Here is a 27,156-nt window from a genome sequence, read left to right on the forward strand (position 1 = left end):
GTGTTTTTTACCAATGTGCTATCACTGACTGTTTCATTTTGCAATTTTTCGAAGTAATTACGCAATACTTCAAGGATGTAGCCGGCCTGGTTAGCCAAGTGTTTAGCATATCCGCTCTCCAACCAAGGCTGCGGCTTCGAATCCCGCTATGGGCATGGATGTTTGTGATTGTCTGTGAAAGTAATAGTGGTGATGGTGGACAGTAGAGGGCATTGGTGTAGACGAGGCGGTTTGTGGATGAGGTTGAGTGGTGGAGACGGAGAGTTGCAGAGTAGGTGCCCTCCCTCAATGAGTCTTAGGATTCCCTTGAGGTGTCAAATAATAATAATAATAATAATATCTCTTTCTCCTGTTTTCATCACCTTTATTATCTCTAATTCCTTCAACAGTTTCCAGAATATCTTGGCACCTTCTTGATATTAATTTTCTATGTTCTTACCAAAGTCTTCTCATGACTTTTGTTTAGCTAGTTTTACACTGTGTTTAGCTTTCTTACATTTGTCTTTGTATCTTTAAGTTGACTTATTTGCCAAGAACTTTTGATATACTTTCTTCTTTTCCTTCACTGCCTCTTTAACTTCCTGTGTTCACCATGGAGTTCTGATTTTTCTATCCTTGCATGCAACCTCACTATATGCCTCGATGGCTGAATCGATCAGTGTTTGCTTCAGGATTTGCCACTGAATCTCCAATGTTTGGTTACTGTTCTCAAACTGTTTCATTTTTTTCTTGAACGATGTTTGTGTATTTTAGTTTCCAGTTCACATCTGACAGCTATTCACTTTTATTAACTTTAAAACTTTCTTACATGTTCTTCTTTTCAATATGAAATTCAATTTTATTTTGCTCAAGACTAAATGATGTTCACTTCCAATTTCAAATCCTCTGTACGTTCTAGTGTCTTGCACCAGTAAGAAAACATCACTCAAAAATAAAATAGTCAATGAGACTTTTCTTATTCCTTGCCTCTTCTCTCCATGTGAATTTGTGTACATTTTTATGTTGGAACATTGTGTTACTAATAACCAGTCCATGTCCTGAGCAGAAATCCAACAGGTATTTGCCATTATTACTAACTTTGCTCTTTTCTCCAAATTTCTCCAAAATATTTTTGTATGTCTGACAATCATTTCCTTCTCTCTCTCTCTCCAACAAAGATCATCTTTTTCTTTGTGTGAGTGGCTTTCTCTAAAGCCTCAAAACATTCCTCCACGTCTATGTTAGTAGAGCCTTCTGTGGGATCCTAGACACAAATAAGTCTCATTGTCCAGTTCCCCATTCTGATATTTGTCCACATCACTCTACTTGATATTGCTTGCCATTCAATAAGATTAGCATCGTATTTAGTGTTTGATTATCATCGCCTGAATTTAACATTTTGTATTTATTGCTCTCAAAAAGAAAAGATCTCGCCAGTTTTTGTCTTTTTTTGTTTCATTCACCCCTATTATATTGATCTGATACTTATCCAATTCCTCAGGCTAGCTCCATTTCTTTGCCATTCAAGCATCTTATGTTAATAGTACCGATTTTGAACTCTGGTGATGTTGTGTTGGGGTGTGTTTTTTTTGGATTTGTTCCAGTGGCTGACTTTTTGCTGTTCACCCTAGTTCCCTGGCGATGCCCCTGCTGGCATGAAATTCTGTCATGTTGTACCATCATTTTATATTGTGGTTTAATGTTTAATACAGAAATTATAAGTTATCGAAAAAGTTAAATTTAGTTTCTTTTATTACAACTAAGTTTTTGAAGGTTTTAGTTATGCTTGTGAGACTTTTGTTTCTGCTTTCTGTCCATTAGCTTATTAATTTTGTGATGAATTGAAGTGAAATCCTAATGCAGACAGTCAGATAGCTGCAGGCAGTTCCTTTGTTTTGTTTTAAGCACCGTCATGGCAGAAAATAATTTCACAAAGATATGTGGTTGAAAAACAAAGAAGAAATCTCATTGCTATTTCATGGAAATTTGGATATTCATTTTTCATTCTTATCTAGAATTTTGAATTACTCATAGAATTAATAGTACTTTGTAGTCCTTTGTCTGATAATAATTCAGTAAGTTGGAGGGTTTTTTTCATGTGAAAGGGCTTCACAAACCACATATTTTGCTTCTAGGGATCCTCATGTTCGGGATAATACTTTTCAAATGATAACAAGTTCAATTGGCTTGCAATAATATCTGAAACTGCATTCTGTGAGTAGAAATCATCTGCTTCCATAATATAATATGAGTACAACTGAAACATTTCATTATTTCTTTCTGCAATCATATTAAGCCAGAGATTGAGTTTCTTTTTGAATGATTCGATCTTGTTCCGAGCATTAAATATTGTTATATCTGGACCTTGAAGTTTTAAATTCAACTTGTTTATATGAGAAAATATGTCGGTGAGATATGCCAGCCTGGCTACCCATTTTTTTATCTTGGAAATAATGGGACAGGTCACTTTTCTTTTCAATTAGAAACAGCTCAGCTTCCTTTCTGAGTTCATATAACCACCAACGAACTTCAGAATGGAAAATAAGATTTTGATCATCAGAGCCCATTTCATCACACAATGCTTTTACAAGTCTTGTATTTAATGCACTGTTTTTTATATAATTAATAATTTCAACAGATTGAGACAGGACTTCATTAAGCTTAGGTGCCATTTTTTTGGAGGCCAGGTTTTGCTATGAATGTGGCAATGCATTGACAATAAGTTATTGCCTGCCATAACCTTAATTTTAGTGACTAAACATGAATTTCTACCTCTAAGACAGGCAATAGGCAGCGGCATTAGTACAAACTCCAACGCAGTTTTTTCATTTGAGACCGCTCTCTTCAATGAAACCACTTAAAACTTTGAAAATTTCACTGGTGGTAGTGTGTGTGTAGGAAATTCAGAAACACTTAAAATGTCTTCATGTTACATGAAGACATTTTAAGTGTTTCTGAATTTCTGAAAGTTTCATGATGTCAATAGGCTGTACATATGTAAGTCAAATGCTGTTGTTCTGATTATCTGTAGATTTGTCCAGTTATAATGCAAACAATTTTGATTTTTTAATTTTTTTCATTGCGTTCTGTTTCTGTATCATCTGCCATATCAGATATCTGCTCTTCACCTTTTAAAACACAGATATCTGTCTTTCATTTTACTTGCTGCAGACTGGCCTAATACTTTGTTGCAAGCAGCAATCAAAGAAGGCTTAATGAGTTCTTCGCCAATGGAATACGGATTTTTACATTTAGCTATCTGTAATAATATTAAATAGGATATCATCAGAAGTGAAGTGTCAGTGGTTGAAGCTTGGGAAATAATTTTCTTTTCTATTTTAAGTGCACCTCTTTTACTCATAAAGAATTCAATGGTTTTGTTGACTAGATCGGAATGTTTTGTGTTGCCATGGGTAAGTTGTAAGGGCTTCATAGCTTCATTTCCCAGAACAGTAGCACAAATGACACATTGAAGTTGTGGCATTTGGTCAGCGTGAGGTTATTGTGTTTTCTTCTTCTTCTTCTGCAGCTTTTCCCACTCAAGTAGGGTCGCTGTTTGTAGTGAGTCTCCTCCACAACCTCCTGTCTTGGGCTGTAGCCACATCCAAGTTCTTCATCCTGAAGTCCTCCTCCACCATCTCACTCCATCTCTTCTTTGGCCACCTGTGCTCCCCCCCCCCCCCCCACACATCCATCTGAATGACCTTTCTTCCCACATACTCTTCCTCCCTCCTCCTCATATGACCAAACCATCTCAACCTTGCCTCCTGTATCTTTGCTCTTAAGTTCGTAACTTTCACCATTCCCCTTACATAGTCATTTCTCAGATGATTCTTTCTGGTTACACTGCACATCCACCTAAGCATTCTCATCTCTGCTACCTCCATCCTACTGATGTTATTTTTCCTCAGGGCCACAGTTTCCATAGCATATGTCATAGCTGGTCTCACTGCTGTCCTGTAGATTTTGCCTTTTAGATTGATTGGCTCCCTCTTATTGCATAGCACTCCAGCCATCTCTCTCCAGTTCCTCCATCCTGCTTGTATCCTGCATCCCACTTCCTAATCAGCCTCACCATCCTCTTTCATTGTTGAACATAAGTATCTAAAGTCACTGACCTTCCTGATGACATTTCCTTCCAGCTCCAGATCTGCCTTCTGGTTGCCATCCACTTTGCAACACATATACTCTGTCTTACGTCTACTCAGTCTCATACTGAGGTATGAGACTGAGTAGACGTCAGCCAAACTTTCCAGTTTAGCTGCCACTTCTTCTCTTGATTCTGCACACATCACGATATCATCTGCATACAACATGGTCCAAGGCGCATCTTCTCTCACCTCCTCCATCACAATATTGAACAGGAACGGACTTAATGCTGACCCTTGATGTAAGCTAACTGTCACTGGAAAACTTTCTGTCACATAATATATGTGACAGAAAATATATGTGACAAAAAATAGCCTGGCATATTTCTTCGGTACCTTCTTCTCCCTCAGACACCTCCAGATTTCTTGCCTTGGCACTCTGTCATACGCTTTCTCCAGATCAATAAATACCAGATGTAGCTCCCGTTGCTTCTCTTGAAATTTTCCATCATCTGCTGTAACAACCCAAAGATAGCATCTGTTGTCAATCGACCAGGCATGAAGCCATATTGCTCCTTTGCAATCTCCACCTCCTTCTTCAGTCTTCCATCAAGAACCCTCTCTAGGATTTTTATCCTAGAGAGGGTTCCAAAGGAAAACTTTCCCCTCCAAAAGGAGGGAGAAAGCTGGTAGTTTTCCCCTCATTTTTACATCCTGGAGATTTCTCTGTAGTGTTGAGTGGAAGAATCACTATTTGTTGCATCACAAACACCTTCAATAAGAGATTTCTTAACACTAAAATTAAAAGATTTCTTAACACTAAAATCTCTACTCTTATTCATATTAAAATTTAAATCTGTAGGCCTATTACTTTTAAAAAATCATGGCACTTGCATTTCACAAGCATTTACATTTACACATAGCATTTACACACTGCAATGCAAACTTGCGAAGAAACAGTATTCAGTATTACTAGATTTGAGAACTGGATACAGACTGCCTTGATCTTCAATATCAGTGGAAAAATTTTCTTTATACTTCCTTGCTGATTGGTCACTAACATTTGCAACACTGATGTTATTTTGTTCAGTTTTGAGAAGATACGGTGCCCATTGTTGTAATCGGTTTGTAGGCAATTTTTCCCGATCATTCATAAATACTTCCATGTTTAAAAATATGCAGCTTAGTCACTAACATTTGCTACGCAGATGTTGTTTAGCATTCTGACACATTTATGAATATTATTCCCCTCAGAATATTTCCACTATAAAATATTTATTCATGAAAAATGCTTAGAAAGCTAAAATGACAAATTCCAGGAGAATCTCTTGTTGCCCATTATAATTGATGCTAGGCCGTTGAATGGCAGTTGAGAAACACTGCTTTAGGGGACTGTGTTCCATCATATTCAACAATTGCCAGATTGGTGACCAAGTTTAAAACTGTGCATGCTGAAACAACAGATGTCCCCAGGGTCAAAAAGATCTTCCACAAAAATCATCACCCCCCCTGAAAACATTGATGCAGTGCATTGCCATGACCCCAAGATATTTGTCTATCCCCAAGGGATAGACGAATATAGACGAATATCAGCCAAAAACATTGTAAAGATTCTGGAGATATCCAGAGAGTGAGTTTGGGTCATTATCCAACATCTGGACATGCAGAAGCTCAGAGTAGTAGGTCCAAAGTGTTTGAATGCCAACCCAAAGAGAGAACACATGCTGTCATCTCAATCGATTTGTAGTCATTTTGAGAAATCAGATGCAAATTTTAAATTTGTATTGTGACTGCTGATGAAACATGGCTTCATCACTATGACCCAGAGACAAAACAACAATCAATGGAGTGGAGGCAAAGCTTCTCAATGGCCAAAGAAGTTCCAAACCCAAAATTCAGCATAAGATTTATCATTGCCTTTTAGGATATGGATGGTAATTGAGGTAGAACCATGTAAGTTACATGGTTCTACCTCAATTCCTTCATATTGATTATCACAACTTTTCAACACACGCTCGTACTAAGTTAGACATTTAAATGTTGCAGTTTTTAAAATATCTCTACATGTTATTTTAGTTTGGTTTGAAGTATAATTGTGTAACTGATATTTCATGTCTTATCAGACATGGAATCCCTTTTATATGATTTACTTTGGCTCAAGATATCTTTGCCTCACTTTGTTGCCTTCATTTCCTATTTCGACTGTTCTAACTCTGATGACTTGACCCATTTATTTGACTATTTATCTCTTAAAGTAAATCACATAGTCCAGTTATTCTAATAGCAAGATAATCACCCTTATTGATTTCAGTATCCAACTTGTTTACCTTCTTGAGCTTTACAGACCTTGCTGGAACTGTTTGTTGCCATTAATGACTTCTTCCAGTCATTTTCAGTCTCATGCCCCACTGCACTACAACGTGCCAAATGAGATGACCATCAGGACATCTATATCTCATTTTCATGGAGTGATTACTGCTTCCACTCTTCTGATCCTTGCACCTACTCAGATCTAATAATATAATTTATTCTTACTGGTATTGAGTGCTTTTATTCTCTACTCTACTGAAACTGCTGGACCCATTATCCAAACTTGGGTTCTCCAACAATTGTGCCAATACCATCCAAACCAAAAATTCCTCATATGCCCAATGGCTCCAGTCTACTTGCAAAATTAAAAAGTTTAATTACTTTGAAAGGTAATTAAATTCCACTTAATTAATAATGATTATTGACTGCCAATTGCCCCACTACTTGGAGACTTGCCAATTAGTAATGTAAATTTATCATATCCTGTATACCCCTTGAGGGTACATATCAGGAATATTCCAGGTGTGCTAGGTGTTCAGTGCTTATCCACGGGATAGCAATATCATCAATATTATATTTTTGAATTTATTCCCATTAAAGACTAATAATATATTTCGGCATTCATGTTCCACAGCAGATATCCTAGCCAAATCTCACTTCTTCTGGATGCAGGCTATGGAAAAGTTCAGAGAAACTTAAGTCATCGCTCTTGATACTTCCTAGGCATTTTATGGAGTTTGGCATCAAGACCTGCTGATTGAGCTACCATTTTATGTTATTCCTCCTTTCCTTTGTGAATGGATTGCCAGCTTCCTCTTCAGTTGTTCATTGTAGGTTATGGTGGATGGTTTCCTTTCATCAAATTTTTTCACCTCGCTCCTGGTGTTCCTTTGGTTCTGTGCTTGTGCTTTCACCTACACTGTTCCTTGTATACATCAGTGATCTCTCTCTCTCTATGAGGTTCAATTCTATTCTTAGGTTTGCTGATAAGTGTGTCTCCTCATCTTCGTTTTCATTTTCAAAACCTTTTAATGCCCAGTGTAATTAGTGCTTGAAGATCTTCTCTAAGAAGTGCTGTTAACATTAAATTCCATGCTACTCAAATGGGGTAAGGACAACCTGGTGAATTTTAATGCCATCAGAATGCAATTTTGTCTCATTTCCAGAAAGAAAAGCCATACCTCACTTCTGATAAAATTCTACTCGCTAACCAGGATTCCTTTCCTCCACAACCCTGAACAGTTTATAAAGCAAATCTCTGCCCAATCTTTTCCAACATTTGGGATAGTGGCCCTAACACCTCCCTCATAATGCTTGGTTTTATTCAGAAACAAATTGATAACCCTTCCCCCTCACATTCTCCTTCCAATCATTTTCAATTATTCCATTTGTTCTTAACTACGCTTGAGCAATGTACAAACATGAGTAGCTGCTGTTCAATACTTGTATACAGTTCATCTTCAAATTCATCAAACAAACTTCTCCTTCTCTGCCTTCATTACTTACACATCTGCTCTTTGAAATAGTCTTTCCCATACTGTTTCCCCAATGAATACACTCTTCAATTCTTCAAAAAGCACGTTTTTTTTTTTTTTTTTGTCCTTCCAACCAATTATCCACATGCATTACTATTTTGCTATAAGTCTTGGAACTACTTTTGTGTGGCTTTAATATATATATATATATATATATATATATATATATATATATATCAGTTAAACATATATTTATTGCTAGAAGAAATATTAAAATTCATTCTTTTTCCTTCCCTTTAGTGTTACATTAGAGGTCAGATTCACTAGAAATCAGGTAGAATAGCTGTTGATCAAATCATTGTCTCTGTAGCATACTGTGTGAAATATAATATAGCTTGTCTGTGTGTGTGTATGTATATATATATATATATATAAATATATTTTTATGAAAAAAAAAAAAAAAAAAATTGAATGACTAGAACCGAGATTTAATTAAAAAGGTTTTAATATAAACACACTACTAGTTTCGGCCTGTAACAGCCTTCTTCAGGTGACATTATAAAAGAAAAAACACTAAACATTGAGGGTTAAAAGACTATGAACATCATAGACAGTCTTTATACATAATTAGCATTAAAACGTTGTAGTTGTATTTGAAGCTGTTCTTTCATTTGTTGCATTGTTGGGAGAGTGCGTGCTTGCTGCATCACGTGAACGCCAGTACATGATTACAGCTGAATGACTATCAGGGAGGTTGTAGCTTAAGTTGTTATTTAGATGAACAGGATTGAAGATGATTTCTCTCGATTCCACAATTTTTCACATAAATTAGCAAAAGTTCTAAAAAAATACAATATCAGAACCTTGTTCACTCCACTTCCAAAGATCCGTTCCTTAATTAGCCACCCAAAACCTTGTCATCATCAACTCAAATACCCTGGCGTATATAAAATATTATGTGACTGCGATATTCCTTATTTCGGGCAGACAGACAAATCTGTTGAAATGCGTATGGAAGAACACATGAGAGACATTACTTACAAGAGACAGCGAGCAAGTGCATTATCAAGTCATATCCTCTTCTCGGCTAATCCTAATGATGATAACCAAAGTCACAAAGTCTGCTGGGAAAAATCTACAAACATCTTCCGTTGCAGTGACGAAATAGAGAGAAAAATTGTGGAATCGAGAGAAATCATCTTCAATCCTGTTCATCTAAATAACAACTTAAGCTACAACCTTCCTGATTGTCATTCAGCTGTAATCATGTACTGGCGTTCATGTGATGCAGCAAGCACGCACTCTCCCAACAATGCAACAAATGAAAGAACAGCTTCAAATACAACTACCACGTTTTAATGCTAATTATGTATAAAGACTGTCTATGATGTTCATAGTCTTTTAACCCTCAATGTTTAGTGTTTTTTCTTTTATAATGTCACCTGAAGAAGGCTGTTATAGGCCGAAACTAGTAGTGTGTTTATATTAAAACCTTTTTAATTAAATCTCGGTTCTAGTCATTCAATTTTTTTTTTTTCATAAAACTATGTATGTTAACCGAGTCAATGATCATTCTGTCATATATATATATATATATATATACACACACACACACACAGACAAGCTATATTATATTTCACACAGTATGCTACAGAGACAATGATTTGATCAACAGCTATTCTACCTGATTTCTAGTGAACCTGACCTCTAATGTAACACTAAAGAGAAGGAAAAAGAATGAATTTTAATATTTCTTCTAGCAATAAATATATGTTTAACTGATATATATATATATATATATATATTAAAGCCACACAAAAGTAGTCCCAAGACTTATAGCAAAATAGTAATGCATGTGGATAAGTGGTTGGAAGGACAAAAAAAAAAAAAAAAAAAAAAATCGTGCTTTTTGAAGAATTGAAGAGTGTATTCATTGGGGAAACAGTATGGGAAAGACTATTTCAAAGAGCAGATGTGTAAGTAATGAAGGCAGAGAAAGAGAAGTTTGTTTGATGAATTTGAAGATGAACTGTATACAAGTATTGAACAGCAGCTACTCATGTTTGTACATTGCTCAAGCGTAGTTAAGAACAAATGGAATAATTGAAAATGATTGGAAGGAGAATGTGAGGGGGAAGGGTTATCAATTTGTTTATATATATATATATATATATATACTAGGGGCTCTGCACCCCCCCCCCCCTGGCACCTGTGCCCAACCCCCTGAGTTCCGGGCTGGTAAGCCAGAGACATAAAACATGACATAAAAACGTTTCAAATTTCGGCTTATCTTTTTATATATATAGAGTAGATATATATATATATATATATGTATGTATATATATGTTGATCATTAGTTGCATTTACTTGGTGATTAGATATGTTCATCTTGTTTTGACTGACTGGAACTGAGAAAACAGATAACAAGGTAATTTAATGGAGCACACAACATGTTTCATCAAAACGACTTCTTCAGGTGTGGTAACACTTAAAGGAAATTTAAAAAACCATTAAAACACTGTGCCATTATAATAACAGACTTGTGAACTGAAGTTAAATTTGAATTGTCGTTATAGTCCGTTCTGTTGTTGTGCAAATGTGAGCATATGAGTTCATACATATGCCAGTATCTAATGGCAGAACTATGTGAGTCAGGTAGACAATAACTGAGGTTGCTGTTGATGTGGGACAGGTCTAGGACAATTTCTTTGGGTTCAACTATGCATCGTTCTACTTCATCATGATAAATATAAATATTTGATGTTGCATTCCAATCTACTCCATGTTGGCGGCCTTCATCGTTTGTGTTCACTGAAAATAAGACGTGACCTGTGCGCTTGCTCTGATTCTGTTGTATAAAATGTCTCTCTGATGTTTCTCTAACCTTAGGAGGATTTCTCTAGCCTTAGTAGGGATGTTTCTGATATTTCTCTAGCCTTAGAGAAATATCAGAAACACATATTATTTTATATACACCGGGGAACTGAAGATGGTTATGAGCTTGTTTTGGGTGGCTTAGAACTGACCTTAGTTTTGGAAGAATTGAAAAACACGTTTTTATATTACATTTTTTCAAAATTCTTTCTATTTCTGGGAGAGCGAGCTGATTTACTGTAAAGAAATAACACCCTTGGGGTTGTTAGGGATCTCTGTGTTGTTTCGAGGGTGCTGGTAGTTGCCTCTTAATGTTTTTGGAAGAGTATCCCTTATTTAAGAAAGTTCTTTCTAGATATTTAGTCTTCTTCATCGGACAATACTGAGTGAGCATGATGAGCCAATGCAGAAATGACACCTAACTTTTGTACGGGATAGTGATGTGAGAATGCATGTAGGTTTCTATCTGTGTGTGTGTGTGTTGAGTGTGTGTGTGTGTGTGGATAAAGGATTAAACTAAATATTTAATTTATAGTCTAACCAAGTGAAAAAACTTCCAACTTCAGACAGATGGCAAACAACTTTAATCAGCACTTCGTGAACTCTGTCCAGAAACTACAGGAAACATTTTCTCCTCACACAAAGAAACATTCTCCACTAGGACCACCAGCAACCCAGTGAATGTGGTTCCCCACAGCAATAACAAAAGAAGAACTGTCACTTGCAATTCAACAAATTAACCCTAACAAAGGACCAGGAATAGACCAAAAGACATCAAAAAACACTCGACTAACTTTATCCAGTTAAACTAAAACTGTTAAATAAAATCTTCGAAATGAGGCACATACTTAAAACACTAAAGACGGCATTAATCGCTCCCATACATAAACATGGAAAAAGAAACATAAGTAATTACAGACCCATTGCCACCTTTTCTGTAATCAACCAAATCATGGAGTGCATTGCATTGCAAACTCTCCACATACATTGAAAAATTCCAATATAGTTTTCAAAAAAATAAAGGAACAGCAACACTCCTGTAAGATTTCAGAGACCTAATAAATGCTGGATTAGATAAAAACAGAATACACAAAATCTTGTTGAACAAACTAACACATATTGGAATCAGAGGTCATCTACTCTAGTGGTTCAAAGCATACATGTAAAACAGAAAGCACATCACACATATAGCATCAGCACACAGCAAAGAGGTACCGGTAAGCTGTGGAGTACCAAAAAGGACTGTTCTATCTCCACTCTGTTTAACATATACACACAATATTAACCATCTTCCCCTAAAAAGTAAAATCTTCTGATATGTACACAACACAGCTATAGTATCAATTCACAATAATGTAAATATCGCTTACAGAAACATACAGCACGACATCAATCAAATCACTGAAAATAACTGGATAACTGAAAATGGAATATATATAAACCCTGAAAAACAAAGCTAATGATATTCAAACATCCCAAACCCTACTCATAGAAATAAATATCTCACTGTCCAACATCCATTCTCCTATACACAAAGTGCTGATCTTAAAACCACAACCATCACACAGGTGAAAACAGTGTTATCTCAGACTTCACTTCGATGCTGATCAAATTTGGAATAGCTATACAAATCATCTACACAACAAACTCAGGATTATAGCAAGCAAACTATATTGATTAAAAGACATTGCTCTGACACACACAAAAATACTAATCTATAAAGCATTAGATGAAAACATTTTAAGATACACAATTGCATCATTTGCATTCTGCACAGACTACAAACTTAACAGATTACAAACGTTGCAAAATAAAATGGTAAAACTGATATTCTTGGAACAAAGAGAACAGCCCACACTCGGTACTAACATACTATTGGTTGACCAGCCAGCCCCTCGTATATGGGCCCAACATAAAAAAAAATTGGCAGCAAGGACAGAACACAAAATATTTAAGGTGAAACACTTATGCCACTACACAATCATGTTAAAACATTACTTCAGTCCAACCTACAGAATAACTAGAACAACATATCAGATAAGACCACAGTCAACAAACTACATAACATATAAGTATAATAATCACTACGAAAAAGCCACTCGAAACTTCTACATACCTGACATGATAAACAAATTGCCATTTGATGACAGAAACTTAGGGACCTACAGAGAGCTGAAGCAGGTGCTATATGAATGTTATAGCAAGACTGAAAATTAGAGGGAAATCACGCTCTCTCTCTCTCTCTCACATACACACACACAAACCGATAATAAATCCCTCTCAAACAGCATTACAAGGACACAGACACGGCATATCCAAATCCCCCCCCTCCTTCAAAAAAGTTAAACCGTGCTCAAACAGTGATAGTCTGTGGGCATATGTACTCACCTCTACATGTTAACTGGAAAAAAACATTTATATATATATATGTATATATAATTTATATTAGGGTTAGTTACCCAAGTAATTTTATAAGCTTGGTTATTTAACTCCTAATCCCAAGTATGAAAACAATTAAGTTAGCGGCTGAAACATAGTTCAAGTTTGAAGATGGTACAACACCAGTGCAACTCATTGTAAAGGTGGTTAAAGGTCTGATCACTATTCTTAGTATTTTCCCATAAAGTGAGATGTACTTTACATATATATAATGATATATATCATTGTAATAAATTTTTTAACTTGGAGATATTGTATATTAGGATAACCAAGTTATTTTATAAACTTGGTTATTTTAACTCCTAATCCCAAGTATGCAAACAATTAAGTTTGCGCCTGAAACAAAGTTCAAGTCTAAAGATGGTACAACACTAGGGCAACTCATTGTAAAGGTGGGTAAAGCTCTGATCACTATTCTTAGTATTTTGTTGTACTATCTTTAGACTTGAACTTTGTTTCAGGCACCAACTTAATTGTTTGCATACTTGGGATTAGGAGTTAAAATAACCAAGTTTATAAAATAACTTGGTTATCCTAATATACAATATCCCCAAGTTAAAAAATTTATTACACCTATATCTCCTCCAAAGATTTTTATTAAAAATAAAAACACCTTGTTGCAACTTCTATAGGTAAAGTTGATAAGGCTCCGTATTACTATAACCTTGGTATTATTTAGGGTCTAGCTACTCACTGAGGAGACCTTCAAAAAGGTTGAAACCAGTCTGGGTACTGATCCCACCCATAATGCATTGCAGTATACATCTTCTGGTGAAATGTGCTTCACATTATGGAAAAATACTAAGAATAGTGATCAGAGCTTTACCCACCTTTACAATGAGTTGCTCTGGTGTTGTACCATCTTTAGACTTGAACTTTGTTTCAGGCGCAAACTTAATTGTTTGCATACTTGGGATTAGGAGTTAAAATAACCAAGTTTATAAAATAACTTGGTTATCCTAATATCATCATCATACGTATCAAGGATTTAGGCCTAGCATGACTTGTTCCGGCCTTAGAAGTCATCGTTTAAGAGGACGTCCTGGTTTTCTTTTTCCTAATGGCTTGTACTTTAAGGCTTGTTTTGGTAATCTTTCTGTTTTCATTCTTTGAACGTGTTCCATCCATTTATGTTTATATTTTTTAATTTTTTCTATTACTGGTTCTTGGTTTAATTCTTTCATAATATCTTCGTTTCTTTTGTGATCAAATAGGGTATACTTTGCAGTTTTTCTCATAAACTTCATTTCTGCTGTTGTTAATCTTTGGTTTGTCTTTTTGTTTTATTGTCCAGATTTCGCTTCCATACATTAAGACCGGTAAGGCTAATGTATTGTATACTTTTAGCCTGGTTTGTTTTCGAACTAGGTTTGGTTTAAATATAGTGTTAATTACACCTGTTATTTTTAAATATTTTGCAATTTTTACGTTTATATCTTTTTCATTTTCATATGTGATCATACATCCAAAGTAGTTAAATGAATTCACCTGTTCTAAGATCTTGTTATCTATTACTATTTTAGTTCTTGCTAGATGTTGTCCTTTAAAGACCATAGTTTTTGATTTTTCTGTTGATATTATCATACCGTAATCTTTGGATATCTCATTTAGATTTAAAATAGCTTTCTGCAAGTTATCTTCAGAATTTGTAATTATTATTTGGTCGTCTGCAAAGAGGAGAGTGTTTAAGTTAACTGTAGGTGAAAGTTTAATTCCTTGGTGTAAATTTTTACTCCATTTTATTGTTATTTCATTTAAGTAGATATTAAAAAGAGTTGCTGAGAGGGGACATCCCTGTTGGACCCTTTGGTTTATCTCTCTTGTATATGATAGCTCGTGATTTAATCTTATTTGTATTTGATTATTTTCATATATACTTGTGATAGCTTTTAGGATATTATTTGGTATTTGTCTTTCTTTTAATATGTTAAATAATATGTTTCTTTTAACTTTGTCAAATGCTTTTTCAAAGTCAATAAATGCAATATGTGTTTCTAAATTATATTCTCTTCTTTTCTCTACTATTAATTTTAGGCAAAAGGCTGGGTCTATACATGATCGTCCTTTTCTAAATCCATTCTGTACCTCTAGAATAAAGTTTTTGGAATATTTCATTAGTTTGTTATTTAAGATTCTGCTATATATTTTGTATCCTAATATATTTATCATTATATATAAGTTTCCAATCCCATACATATAAACAGTTAAATCGACACTTGGCTAGCAACTGGTATTGAAACAAAACCACTAAGCCACCACCATCTATTATCTTCTTCAGATAAGCTCTGCATAAGTTTCGAGGAAGAAAACAGAAATGCCATCAAAACAAACAAAATTATTATTATAATAAATTTAGTTTAATCCTTTATCTAAGTGTAAGCAAACAAAGTTTGCACCTGAAAATATCTTCAGGACTGGACTGAGGCAACCTGTAGTGAAGGTGTACCAAGCTCTCATCACTCCTTGTCTCAGTGTCTCCCATAATACAAAGTACATCTCCCTGCGGACATGTATAATGCTATGCATTAAGGGAAGGGCCACTACCCAGACTGGTTTCAACCTTTATTGAGGTGTTGAAAGTTTATTTTTCACTTGGTTAGAGTATAATAAATTTAGTTTAATCCTTTATCCAAGTGTGAGCAAACAAAGTTTGCACCTGAAAGTATCTTCAGGACTGGGGTAAGGTGGTACAACACCAGGCCACTCCTTGCAAAGGTGGAGCAAGCTAACAACACTCCTATCTCAGTATCTCCCATAATGCAAAACACATCTCCTTGCGGATATATCTAATGTTATGCATTAAGGGAAGGACCACAACCCAGACTAGTTTCGACCTTTATTGAGGTCTCTTCAATAAACTTCCAACATCTTTAGAGAAAGATGTTGGAAGTTTATTTTGCACTTGGCTGGACTATAATAAATTTAGTTTAATCCTTTTATCCAAGTGTACACGAACAAAGTTTTCGCCTGAAAATATCTTCAGGACTGAGGCAACTCGTAGTAAAGGGATATATGGGGGATACTGAGACAGGAGTGATGAGAGCTTGGTCCACCTTTACTGCAAGTTGCCTCATAAAAATTCTCATTATTATATTTTAATGAAGTTTTGCAAATGACTTTGTGGAATTAGACCATTTATTGTTATCAGAGTTGAGCAAATACTTGGTGTAGTTTCAGCTATAATAATGGAGGGTTATTACTTTGAAAAATATATTTTTATTTCTGAAATTAAAAATAGTTTTTACATTTTCAGATATATTTTTAACAGAAAAAGTTTATTTTAGTTAACTTATCATTACAGGTGGTGCCCTTTTATTTCAGAATGGAAGTATTATTGATACATTGTCTTCGTAAGTATTATTATTATTTCTAACCTCCATGTTGATATAGATTCATCATCAGAGGTCCACCTTAGTCTGTCATACTACTCTTTAAACTTATTTACTGATCCACTGTTTGCACTTTTATTGCCCTTTCACAGAATGCTTACTTACTTTTGTCTTTGTTCTTTCCTCTGTATGAAAAATTTTTCCTGTGTCAGTTCACTTGAACCTTTCAACAGCTTAAATAGCATACCTGCTCGCCAACTGACAGGTTATGGGTTCAAATCCCACCTTTGACATGAATGTTTTGTAAATGCCTGCTTCAGACGAGCATGATAGTTCTTTGAGTTTCATAGGACTTGTCTTGATTGTTTAAAAAAAAAAAATCTCTAACCAAACTCTGTAGTGTCCATGTTTTCAGTCTCTCCTCACAACTAACATTGTGCAGTGCCAATATCATTTACATTATCCACCACCAAGATTACTTCATCCCTTTCAGATACCAGTGACCAGATGTAAGCATAGCAATCCAAATTTGATCAGAGTTTTACACAATGGAACCACCACCTTTTATTTCTGCAGGTCAATCCTACTCAATATTTGAAGCAATAACCTGGGTTGTCTTCACAATATATCTACACTCACCCCTAAGATCATTGTAGAAAATTTTTTCACTTGGTTACAAAGTAAATTATACTTATCAAGAAATTATGTTATTGTTTAATCCTTGGTTAAAGATACCATTTCATTTGGTTACAAAATGGAAAAAATTTTTACATCTGTCTTTGATATAGAGTATTTTAATAATTAGGTGATACATTTATTTTTTGCTAATTGTATATGGAAAAATATATGACTTTTGCATAAATTCAATCTTGGCATCTTTCTGGGTTTGGCTTCCACTGAAGATTTCAATAAATGTTGAAACTGGCCTGGGTAGTAACCCTTCCCATAATACAGAGCAATATACACATCTAATAGGAAGTGTGCTTTGCATTATGGGGTGCTGGGGCAATTAATATGATGTCAACAGTCTCTATACAAGTATACAGCTTCATATGAAGATGCTTCATGTACAAAGTTTATTTGCTTATTATTATTATTATTATGGGCAGCTCCAAGGAGTCCTTAAACTCATCAAGGGAAGCCCAACTTCATGTCAAGAACAACTATTCAACATTCACACAGTATCTATCATACTTCACCTTGAACTCATTTACAGTCATGGCACCCACAACAGACTCTGGCAGCTTATTTCACTCATTTACCACTCTCCAAGTAAAAAACCTAGCTCTAACACTCTTGTCAACCACACTCTTGCCCAGTTTCCATGGATGGTCCCTAAGCCCTCCTACCACCAGTCCTATTCTCAAAAATATCTTCTGAATTAATATAGAAACCCTTCAGTAATTTGAATGTCTCAATCATATCACCCCTTTTTCGCCTATCAACCAATTTCTGCAGCCCACAAATCTTCAACCTGTTCTCGTAAGGTTCATTCCATAGTCCTGCTATCATCTTGGTCACTAGCCTCTGAATCCTCTACACCTCATCCCCATCAAGAAGAAACCCTGGCACCCATATCTGGGCACAGTAGTCTAGATGGGGTCTTATCAAGGCTCGATACAGAGGAACAATAACCTGCTTATCTCTGCTTGTTAAAGTATTTTTCAGCAACCAAATGATTTGATGAGCTGATTTAGCCACTTTTGCAATGTGCCCAATAAACTTCAACTCCCTATCCACCAACACTCCCAAATCCCTAGCCTCATCAGTCTCCTGGAGTTCAGTTCCACCAATGTGATATACTGCTGCTAATCTTTTCACCCCAAAATGCATAACCTTACACTTTGCCACATAAAATTGACATCCATTTTCCTTAGCCCAGTCCTCCAAACTATCCAAATCATCTTGCGAAATTTTGACATCCTGTGCACTCACTATTGCTCTGCCCAACTTTGCATCATCAGCAAACAAGTGAACACTTCCTCTCAGATCCTTTCCTATATTGTTAATGAACAAATTGAAAAGTAGTGGTCCAAGAACAGAACCCTGCAGCACACCACTAGTCACAGGTTGTCTTTTGGACTCTACTCCTGAATAAATCACTCTCTGATATCTCTCCATCAATCACCCTCCTATCCATCTCACCAACCCTATATCCATCCCCATATGCTGCAGTTTATTAGAATTCCATGTGGTATCCTGTCAAAGGCCTTAGCAAGGTCCAGTAGAATCACTGTAAACCCATTACCCTTATCCAGTTCAATGGTCACTGTGTTATAAAACGTGAGCAAGTTACTGAGGCATGATCTACCCTTCACAAAACCATGTTGTCCCCCATACAGTATCCCATTTTCATCTATCCAATCCTATATTTCTTTCTTGACTATTTTCTCCAAGACCTTGACAACAATTCCTGATATGCTGATCGGCTGGTAATTTTCAACAGCAGTCTTGGAACCTCCTCTATGCAATGGAACTATTTTCCCCTCTTTCCACCCCCTTGGGTCTAACCCAGACCCGAGACTCAAATTAAACAAAATGGTGAAAGGCACTGACAATTCTTTAGCCACTTCTCGTACGGCACGAGCTGGTATACCATCCAATCCCGCAGATGAATTGACATTGAGGTTTTGTAATAGACTATTCACCTCCACTTCATTCACCACAATTCCCATATAAGCTGTTGGTTCTTCCATTTCTGCAATGTCACCACCAGGATGATATACTCTTGCAAAGTGCTCACTCAGTAATTCTACTATATCAACTGATTCGGTTACCTTCCTACCATCGGCATTCTTTAAGATCATTCTGCCATATACATTTTTTCTTTTACTTGCAACATATCGAAAATATTGTTTGGGATTCTCTTTAGCCCGCATGGCTAATGTTCTTTCATAATCCGCTTTTGCTTTTCTTACCACATTTGTTACCCTTCTGGCCTGGGCTTTATACCGTTCATGTGCCTGCAGGTCACCTTTCTCCTTAAATTCTTTCCACAGTTGTTTATTTTTTTGCAGCTCAAGCTTAATGGTGTTATTCATCCATTTAATCCTACTTGATTTATTATTCGGACTCTAGGTATACAGTCAGCCATTGCCTCCTGCAAACACTTCTTAACCACCTCTCATGCACTATCAATATCCAGCCCTTGCAGTTTTACATGCCATGGCATTGAACCAATCAAACTCCTAAGTTTGTCATACTTACCAGCCTGATAATTCCACATGTACCCTGTCTTAATTATAAATTTCACACCTTTAGCCACCTCCAAGTTAAGACCCTATGATCACTCTCACCAATTGGTGGCAACGTGGTCGTATTCATTACAGCGAAATTCTCAGATGCAATTACTAGGTCAAGCACTCTCTGACCCCTAGTATTTTCCATTACATGCTGTCGCAGATAGTTATCCCTTAATAACCGCATAAAATCCAATTCCTTCCTCCCATGTGTCCTCTCCTCCCTCCAATCAATGCTACCATAGTTGAAATCTCCCATAATAATTACCCTCCTTCCACTCATTTCTTCTATTTGCTTATGCATGCTGTCTCCAACATCTTTTCCATCGCCTGGTCTATAGCAGCACCCAATTGTATATTTTGTTCTGCTAGCCTCAATCTCACACCAAATGGCCTCAAATGTGCTCTTTTCTCTATCCTGCAATTCAGGTTCTATTCTCCTTGGCTGCAGCTCATTAGCTATCATCAATAATACTCCTCCCCCCATTTTATTCTCCCTGTCATTCCTGAACACACTATACCCCCCCCCCCCTCACATTCAATCCCACTAGCTATATCATCTTCAGTCAGCCATGTTTCACTAATGCCAATAACCTGTGGTTTGGAAGTGCCAACCAAGGCCAAAAATTCTTCCTTCTTGTTCCTAATACTTCTAGCATTAGTATACATGAATTGCAGACCTCCGTTGGCCCCATTCCTACCTTGATGCCTTATACTAACTATCCCATTCTGATTTGTTGTCCTTATTCTCTCGGGCATATTATACTCATTCATACACTCAACTGCCTCCCTAAGGTCTGCATATCTACTTCCCCCACCCTTTAATAAATCTAGTTTCCCTGATTCTGCACATCCACTTCATTCAACAACACTTTTTCAAGTCTCCTTACACCGAATCCATTCAAATGCAAACCATCCATCTTATATAGATCCTTTCGCCCATCGAACTCACTTTACACATTCCCAAATTCCACACTAATCGTCATACATAACTCACGCATAAAATCATTCGCCATTATGGCCCTCCTTTTAAACATTTCACTGTCATACCGTGGCAAAAGACTAATCATTCTAACTCTCTCACTCTTTTCTTTTGCTACCTCAAACAATTCATTCAGGTCCTCTATCATTTCCATTTTATTTCCTTTGAAATCATTCATACCTGCCACAACTATCATTTCTTTCACTCTTTGCTTTTGCTCCCTAATTGACTCACTTACATCCTTAATGGTCGCACCAGGTTGGTACGATTTTGTCAAATTCTCTACTCTCACATCTCGTACTAATGAATCTCCATACAGCACTCGCCCCCTTCATTTTGTTTACATTCACACTCATACTCTTATTTTTCCTATCATACTTTTTTTTATTGGCTGGTACACTCGGTAGACATTTGTGCATACCCTCCATCTGCCGCTTTGATCTATGTATCGCTCCGCTCAACAGCGCGACCTCACTCATTGCATCTATCTCATCTTTTTTATTATGTGATAAACCATTAATTTGCTCTGCATTAATGCCTTCATTCATACTTTCTACATTCACGCCCTCACAGCTCTGGTACAGCCTTACAATTTCTTATCATATCGCTGTTTTCTACATTCTGAAATTTGACAAACATATCAAACTCATGACCTGAAACACACTTTAATTCCTCATTTTCCCTACATTTTCTGCACATATTCACTCCACTATCATCATCTAACCATACTCCAACCGCTCTCTGCAATGCATACATTTCGCAGATAGTACACTGAATAATCTCCTTTATGTTACCGTTATTGAACAAAGATGGTGAACCATTATTACTAGCCGCCATGTTTCTTCTTACCGGAGCCATGTGCTATCGTATCTTATCGAATTAATAATTGAAACAACACCAAAATACACAAACAGACACACTAAGATACGAAAAGCAAACAAAACTACGTAATATTCAAGCAAAATTGTCAATGATAACTTAAAATAACACTTATCTTATCAGGAGCTCTCAACAAACACCACACACGACGAGTCCCTCTAGCGGCCAAAAACAATCATATATTTAATCCTTGTGTTTAACCCTTGACTGAAATTATATTTGGGTCAAGGGTTAAACAAGAATATAATTTCTAGGCAAGTATAATTCACCCCAGGATCCCTTCCCTTGCATCCTCATTCCTTCCAGTACAGCATAACTCAATCAGTTGAGTATGAATTCCCATCTGTGGATCCCAAATTTCAAAACCTTTAGTTTGTTTTAGTTGCATTAATCTTATAACCCCATTCATTTGCCAACTTTTCCAGTTTATTGAAATTGTCTTGATAAAACATCAGCACTATTACTAATAATTCTCTCAAGCTTCACATCATCTGTTAACATCTGAATATCTCTGTATCATTCACATAAAGATTGAACAGTAATGATCCTAGTACTGAGCCTTTATGGAACTCCACTTATAACCTTCCTACTCCTTGATGGTGCTCCCCATATAGTCAACTCTCTGATATCTATCAGAAAGCTGGTTATCAGTAAACTAACCTGATATCCAAACCCATATGTTGAAACTTACGTACCAAATTAACATGTCGTACCTTGTTAAATGCATTTGCACAGTCCTAAAACAATGACAGTATATGCCTTATCGTTATCCACTGCTCTTGTTACCCTATTATAAACGGGCAACCCTGACTAACAATGCAAGAGTGCTCCCCTACCAAATCCATGGTGGCCTGCCTAAATAATACTATCCTCATTTTCCCAATTCTCTATATGAGTTTTTACCAATTTTTCCAAAATGTTAACTACAGGAGAAGTACAAACTGATCTGTAGGTTGACACTTCCATTCTACCACCACCATTATGCAATTGTGTTATCTTATCCTCATTTCACTCCTTGCATTTTGTCCCATTGCAAGACTTTCATTAAACAACCAGGATAATAGCATGGTCAGTTCCATAGCACATTCCCTTAAAGCATGTATTGAAATTCTATATACTCTTCTGCCTTAATGTCATCTAGAGTGCTTAGTGTTCAGAATATATCATTCACTTATAATTCTTTACCTCTGCTTATTCTTTACCTTGATACTCATCTGTGTCATTGCCTTGGTCACCTAGCTGCCATCTCCAGCAGTGTAGTCATTTTTCCTCCTACTTTTCACACAGTGAAAAACTCCTTGGGATTCTCCTCGGATTGCAACACTAGTCACCTGTTATATTCTAATAGCTTGTTCCTTATTATACTAATAACTTTCTTATCATGGGTCTTGTATTCCTCATGCAATTGTTCTTCACTTCTCTCTCTCTCTCTCTCTCTCTCTCTCTTTATTTGCTTTCCATAACCTTTCTTTCATCTTCAATTCCTGTTGAATTTTCTAGTCATTCACTTTACTCCACATTACTTTATCTTCACTTGAGATATACAATCTATTATTGCTGTTAACAATTTTTTCTTAACTGTCTTTCTTGCACTATCTCTCTTTCTTCAAATTCTTTAATCCATTGTAGTGCTCAAAGCTGATTTTTAAGTCTATTATACTTGTCTGCCTTATAACTTCATAAAATCCACATAAATTCCTTCCTTCCACCTTGATACTTCTATATGCCTGTTCATCCTCTAAGTCAGGACTACACGGTCCTGATTTAGAGGATGAACTGACCTACCTCAACTGGGGGGAAAGTATGACATCTCAGTCACAATCCTCTGATGCTAATTGCCAAGTCCAAAACTCTTGATTCTTCCACAAATTGTTCCACAGATTTTCTGAAATTTTGTTATTTTTTTCATCTATATCTTTATCTTTTAGATGCATTATTATGTAGCCTAAATAATTGAACTGTGTCATCTATTTTATTATTTTATTTTGATCTGACATGATCTCGACCTTTAAATGCCATAACTTTCATTTTCATTTGTGAAATTTTTAAATTATATTGTTGGCTTATTTAATTCATAAATGATTTTTGAAGGTCATCTTCATTGTCATATAATTTGATCATGTAATCTGAATAGAGTTAGAGATAAACTACATCCCTGTCTAACATATTGATTAATTTCAGTCTTTTCTTTGTTAATTGATTACCTAACTGTAACTGTATTTTTGTATCTTTATATAAACTTTTGTATAGCTTGTACCAAATGTAATGGATATCCTTGTTTTTTCATAATATTGCATAGTTTTTCTTTGTGTATTTTTGTATTTCTATATTTAATTTACCATCTTCACTAAAAATCATTATTAAGTAACTGAAATGTTTTACTTGTTCTATAGGTTCTTCATTCACAATGCAGTTGACATTTTCAATGATTCTGTCTATTTTCATCGTCTTTGTCTTTTTATCGCTGAACTTCATATCATATCTATTACAACAGTTATTAAATTTAGTAAGAATCTTGCAGACTTGTAGTGGATTTATTTAGAAGTATCACATCGTCCGCATACAGCAAAGAGCTGATATTAACATCTTGTTAATATTAACATCCAATTTTGATATCATGTTTAATACCACTTTCCTTCATAATGTGATCCATATAGATAACGAATAACAGAGGGGATAATGTACATCCTTGTCTCACACCAGATTTAACATTAAATCATCTTCCTGTACTTCCTTCAATTCTAACTGCTGACTTACAACTCAAATAAAGACCAAGTATTGCTTGATATAATGCCCCATTGACACCATATAACTGTAGCATATTGAATAGCTTCTCTCTCGCCACCTTGTCATATGCCTTTTCCAGATCGACAAAACTTGACTATAGATCTTTGTTATATTCCCATGCTTTCTCAACTATTTCCCCGTAAAGTGAAGATCTGATCCTGACAGCCTCTATTTGGCCTGCAACTAGCTTGTTCTTCACCAAGCTTTTCTTCCACAATTCTTCTCAACCATTTATCAAGTATTCTTGCATAGATCTTGCCAGGAATGCTGAGTAGGGAAATACCTCTTTCCCTACTGATGCTATGAGAGCTCTACTCCAATCATCGGGAATTCATCCCTCTGTCCACGCCTTCTGAATTATGCAGTGCAGCCACTGTAAGACTTTTATAACACCATACGTCATCATTTCTGGTCAAATATCATATAGTCCTGCTGCCTTTCCATATTTCAAGCCTTTGATGGCTTTTTATACTTCAAGTATGGATATGTATTCCTGACTGTATGCCTGTTGAGTGTTTTTTACCACTGTGCCCATCACTGCTTCTTTCATTTAGTAATTTTTTAAAGTAATTACTCCGTACTTCAAGGATATCTTTTTCTCCTGTTTTGATGTCACTTTTATCATCTCTAACTCCTTTTGCAGCACTCTTTCCTCTATTTCTAAGCTTCTTTAACAACCTCCAGAATATCTTACCGCCTTTTTGATATTTATTTTCTATGTTCTTGCCAAAGTCCTTCCATGACTTTTATTTGACTAGTTTTACACAGTGTTTACACTATTTCTTACATTTGTCTCTGTATTCTCTCAGAACACAAGCTGACTTATTTGCCAGGAACTTTTTGATATGCTTTCTTCTTTTCCTTCACTGCCTGTGTTCACCATGGAGTTATGATTTTCTATCCTTGCAGACAACCTCACCACATGCCTCTCTGGCTGAATCAATCAGTATTTTCTTGAAGGCTTGCCACTGAATCTCCAAAGTTTGGTTGCTGTTCTCAAACTCTTTCATTTTTTCTTCAATAATCTTTGTGTATTTTAGTCTACAGTTCACATCTGAGAACTGCTCAACTTTTATTCTCTTTAAAACTTTCTTACATGTCATTCTTTTCAGTTTGAAATTCAATTTTATCCTGCTCAAGACAAAATTGTGATCACTTCCAATTTCAAATCCTCTTTACACTCTGGTGTCCTGCACCAGGGAGAAAACATCACTATCAACAATAACATAGTCAATGAGTTTTTTTTATTACTTGCTTCCTCTCTGCATCTCTCCATGTGGGGCATCTGTTTGTGGTGGAGGTGACCTCCCAGTGATGGTGCTGGCCCTTTTTATTCTTCCTGTTTTTCTTTGCTTTTCTTCCCGTATTGTTTGCTCTACTTCTCCTGAGTCTTTTTCATTATCCTTTTTCCAGACCACCATCACTGGGATCCAACGCCCTGCTGCCCCTTTTGCCATGTGGTGCGACCCGTGGACATCCGTAAAGGGGGATCCTGGTAGTCTTGAACTACTTTGTCCCCTGCTTCGGTGAGACGGCTGGTACTTGATGGCCCAGCCAGGATCAATCGGCTAGTGGGCTTGCCTGCAAGGGTCAATGGTGTTTCAGTAAGTCTCACCCCATGGTTCGGGGTCGGGATTCTAGACCTGCTGCAGTGCCGGTATAGCGTCCTGCGTAGCTCTGGTGTTCCACTCCTGAGTGCAGTCTTTGCTTGCCATGTAGTGGTCATCCATGTGTGGCTCCGTGGTGGGTGGGGATCTCTGGCACCAAATTAAAAATTCCTTAAATATGAATTCTTCATTATCAAATGTTGGGACTTTGTTAGGGTACTATCATCAGGGACCCTAACAAAGTCCCATCCAAATACTGATAATATAGACACAGCATATGGAAACAGAAGTAAGAAACAAAAGATATCGGATATTAACATAAATGTACCAACCTTTTTAATCATTCATGGAACGGGTGAAAAACCAATTGTGAAAATGTCGCCCTTCTTTATTCAAAAAGGTTTAGAAGGACTGGCAGGATCTCCCAAAACTGTCAAGAAATTGCTTTCTGGTTATATCCTCGTGGAAATAATGTGCAAACAACATTCTGAGAAACTACTGAGAGAAACGACAATGGGTGGAATACAAATTGCAGTAACACCTCACAGAACACTCAATTCCAGTAGAGGAGTAAATCAGAATGGGATCTCCTTGATGTTCCTGATGAGGAGATATGTTCAGAGCTTAAAGATCAAGGAGTGATGGGTGTGAGGCACATCCTGATATGCAGGGATGGTTGCCTGGTCTCAACCAAGAACATCATCCTTACTTTTGATACACCTAGGCCTCCGACATCTGTAAAAGCAGGATATCTCAACTGTCCTGTTAGAATATACATCCCTAATCCTAACTGCTGAGATGCTTTAAATGTCAAAGATATGGTCGTGCCCCAACTGCCTGTCGTGGTTCTACTACCTGTGCCCGATGTGGTAGTAAAGAACATGAAAATAAATCTTGCTGTGAAAAAAAACGCTAAATGTGTCAACTGTCAGGGAAATCATCCAGCATACTCTCGTGCATGTTAGAAATGGAAAGATGAAAAAGAGATACAAAAAATTAAAACAGAACAAAACATAACATATCAGGATGCAAAAAGAAAGCTAGCCATCATTACAGCTGTTCTACGATCCTCTTATGCTGAAAAAGTAACAATTAAAAAGTGCCAACAGCAACTCAGACATGTATGTCCATTCTATGATTTGATAATTTCACCATATCTGAACTTTAC

At 36.3% G+C, this 27,156-nt stretch overlaps 1 protein-coding gene across 3 annotated transcripts in view; it reads left to right on the plus strand.

The window, feature by feature from the left end:
• Mvk (Mevalonate kinase) overlaps window positions 1-27,156 on the plus strand; it is a 207,415-nt gene that overhangs the window by 57,565 nt on the left and 122,694 nt on the right. For all 3 annotated transcript variants that reach the window (XM_090397738.1, XM_090397740.1, XM_090397739.1), the window contains exon 5: window positions 16,467-16,515. In XM_090397738.1, coding sequence (XP_090253864.1) covers window positions 16,467-16,515 — 49 coding nt within the window. The remainder of the gene's footprint in view (window positions 1-16,466; window positions 16,516-27,156) is intronic.

This window comes from Typopeltis vanoorti, chromosome 9 (assembly GCF_054136105.1).
Source record: "Typopeltis vanoorti isolate ZY-2024b chromosome 9, IOZ_Tvanoo_1.0, whole genome shotgun sequence".
Lineage (NCBI taxonomy): Eukaryota > Metazoa > Arthropoda > Arachnida > Uropygi > Thelyphonidae > Typopeltis > Typopeltis vanoorti.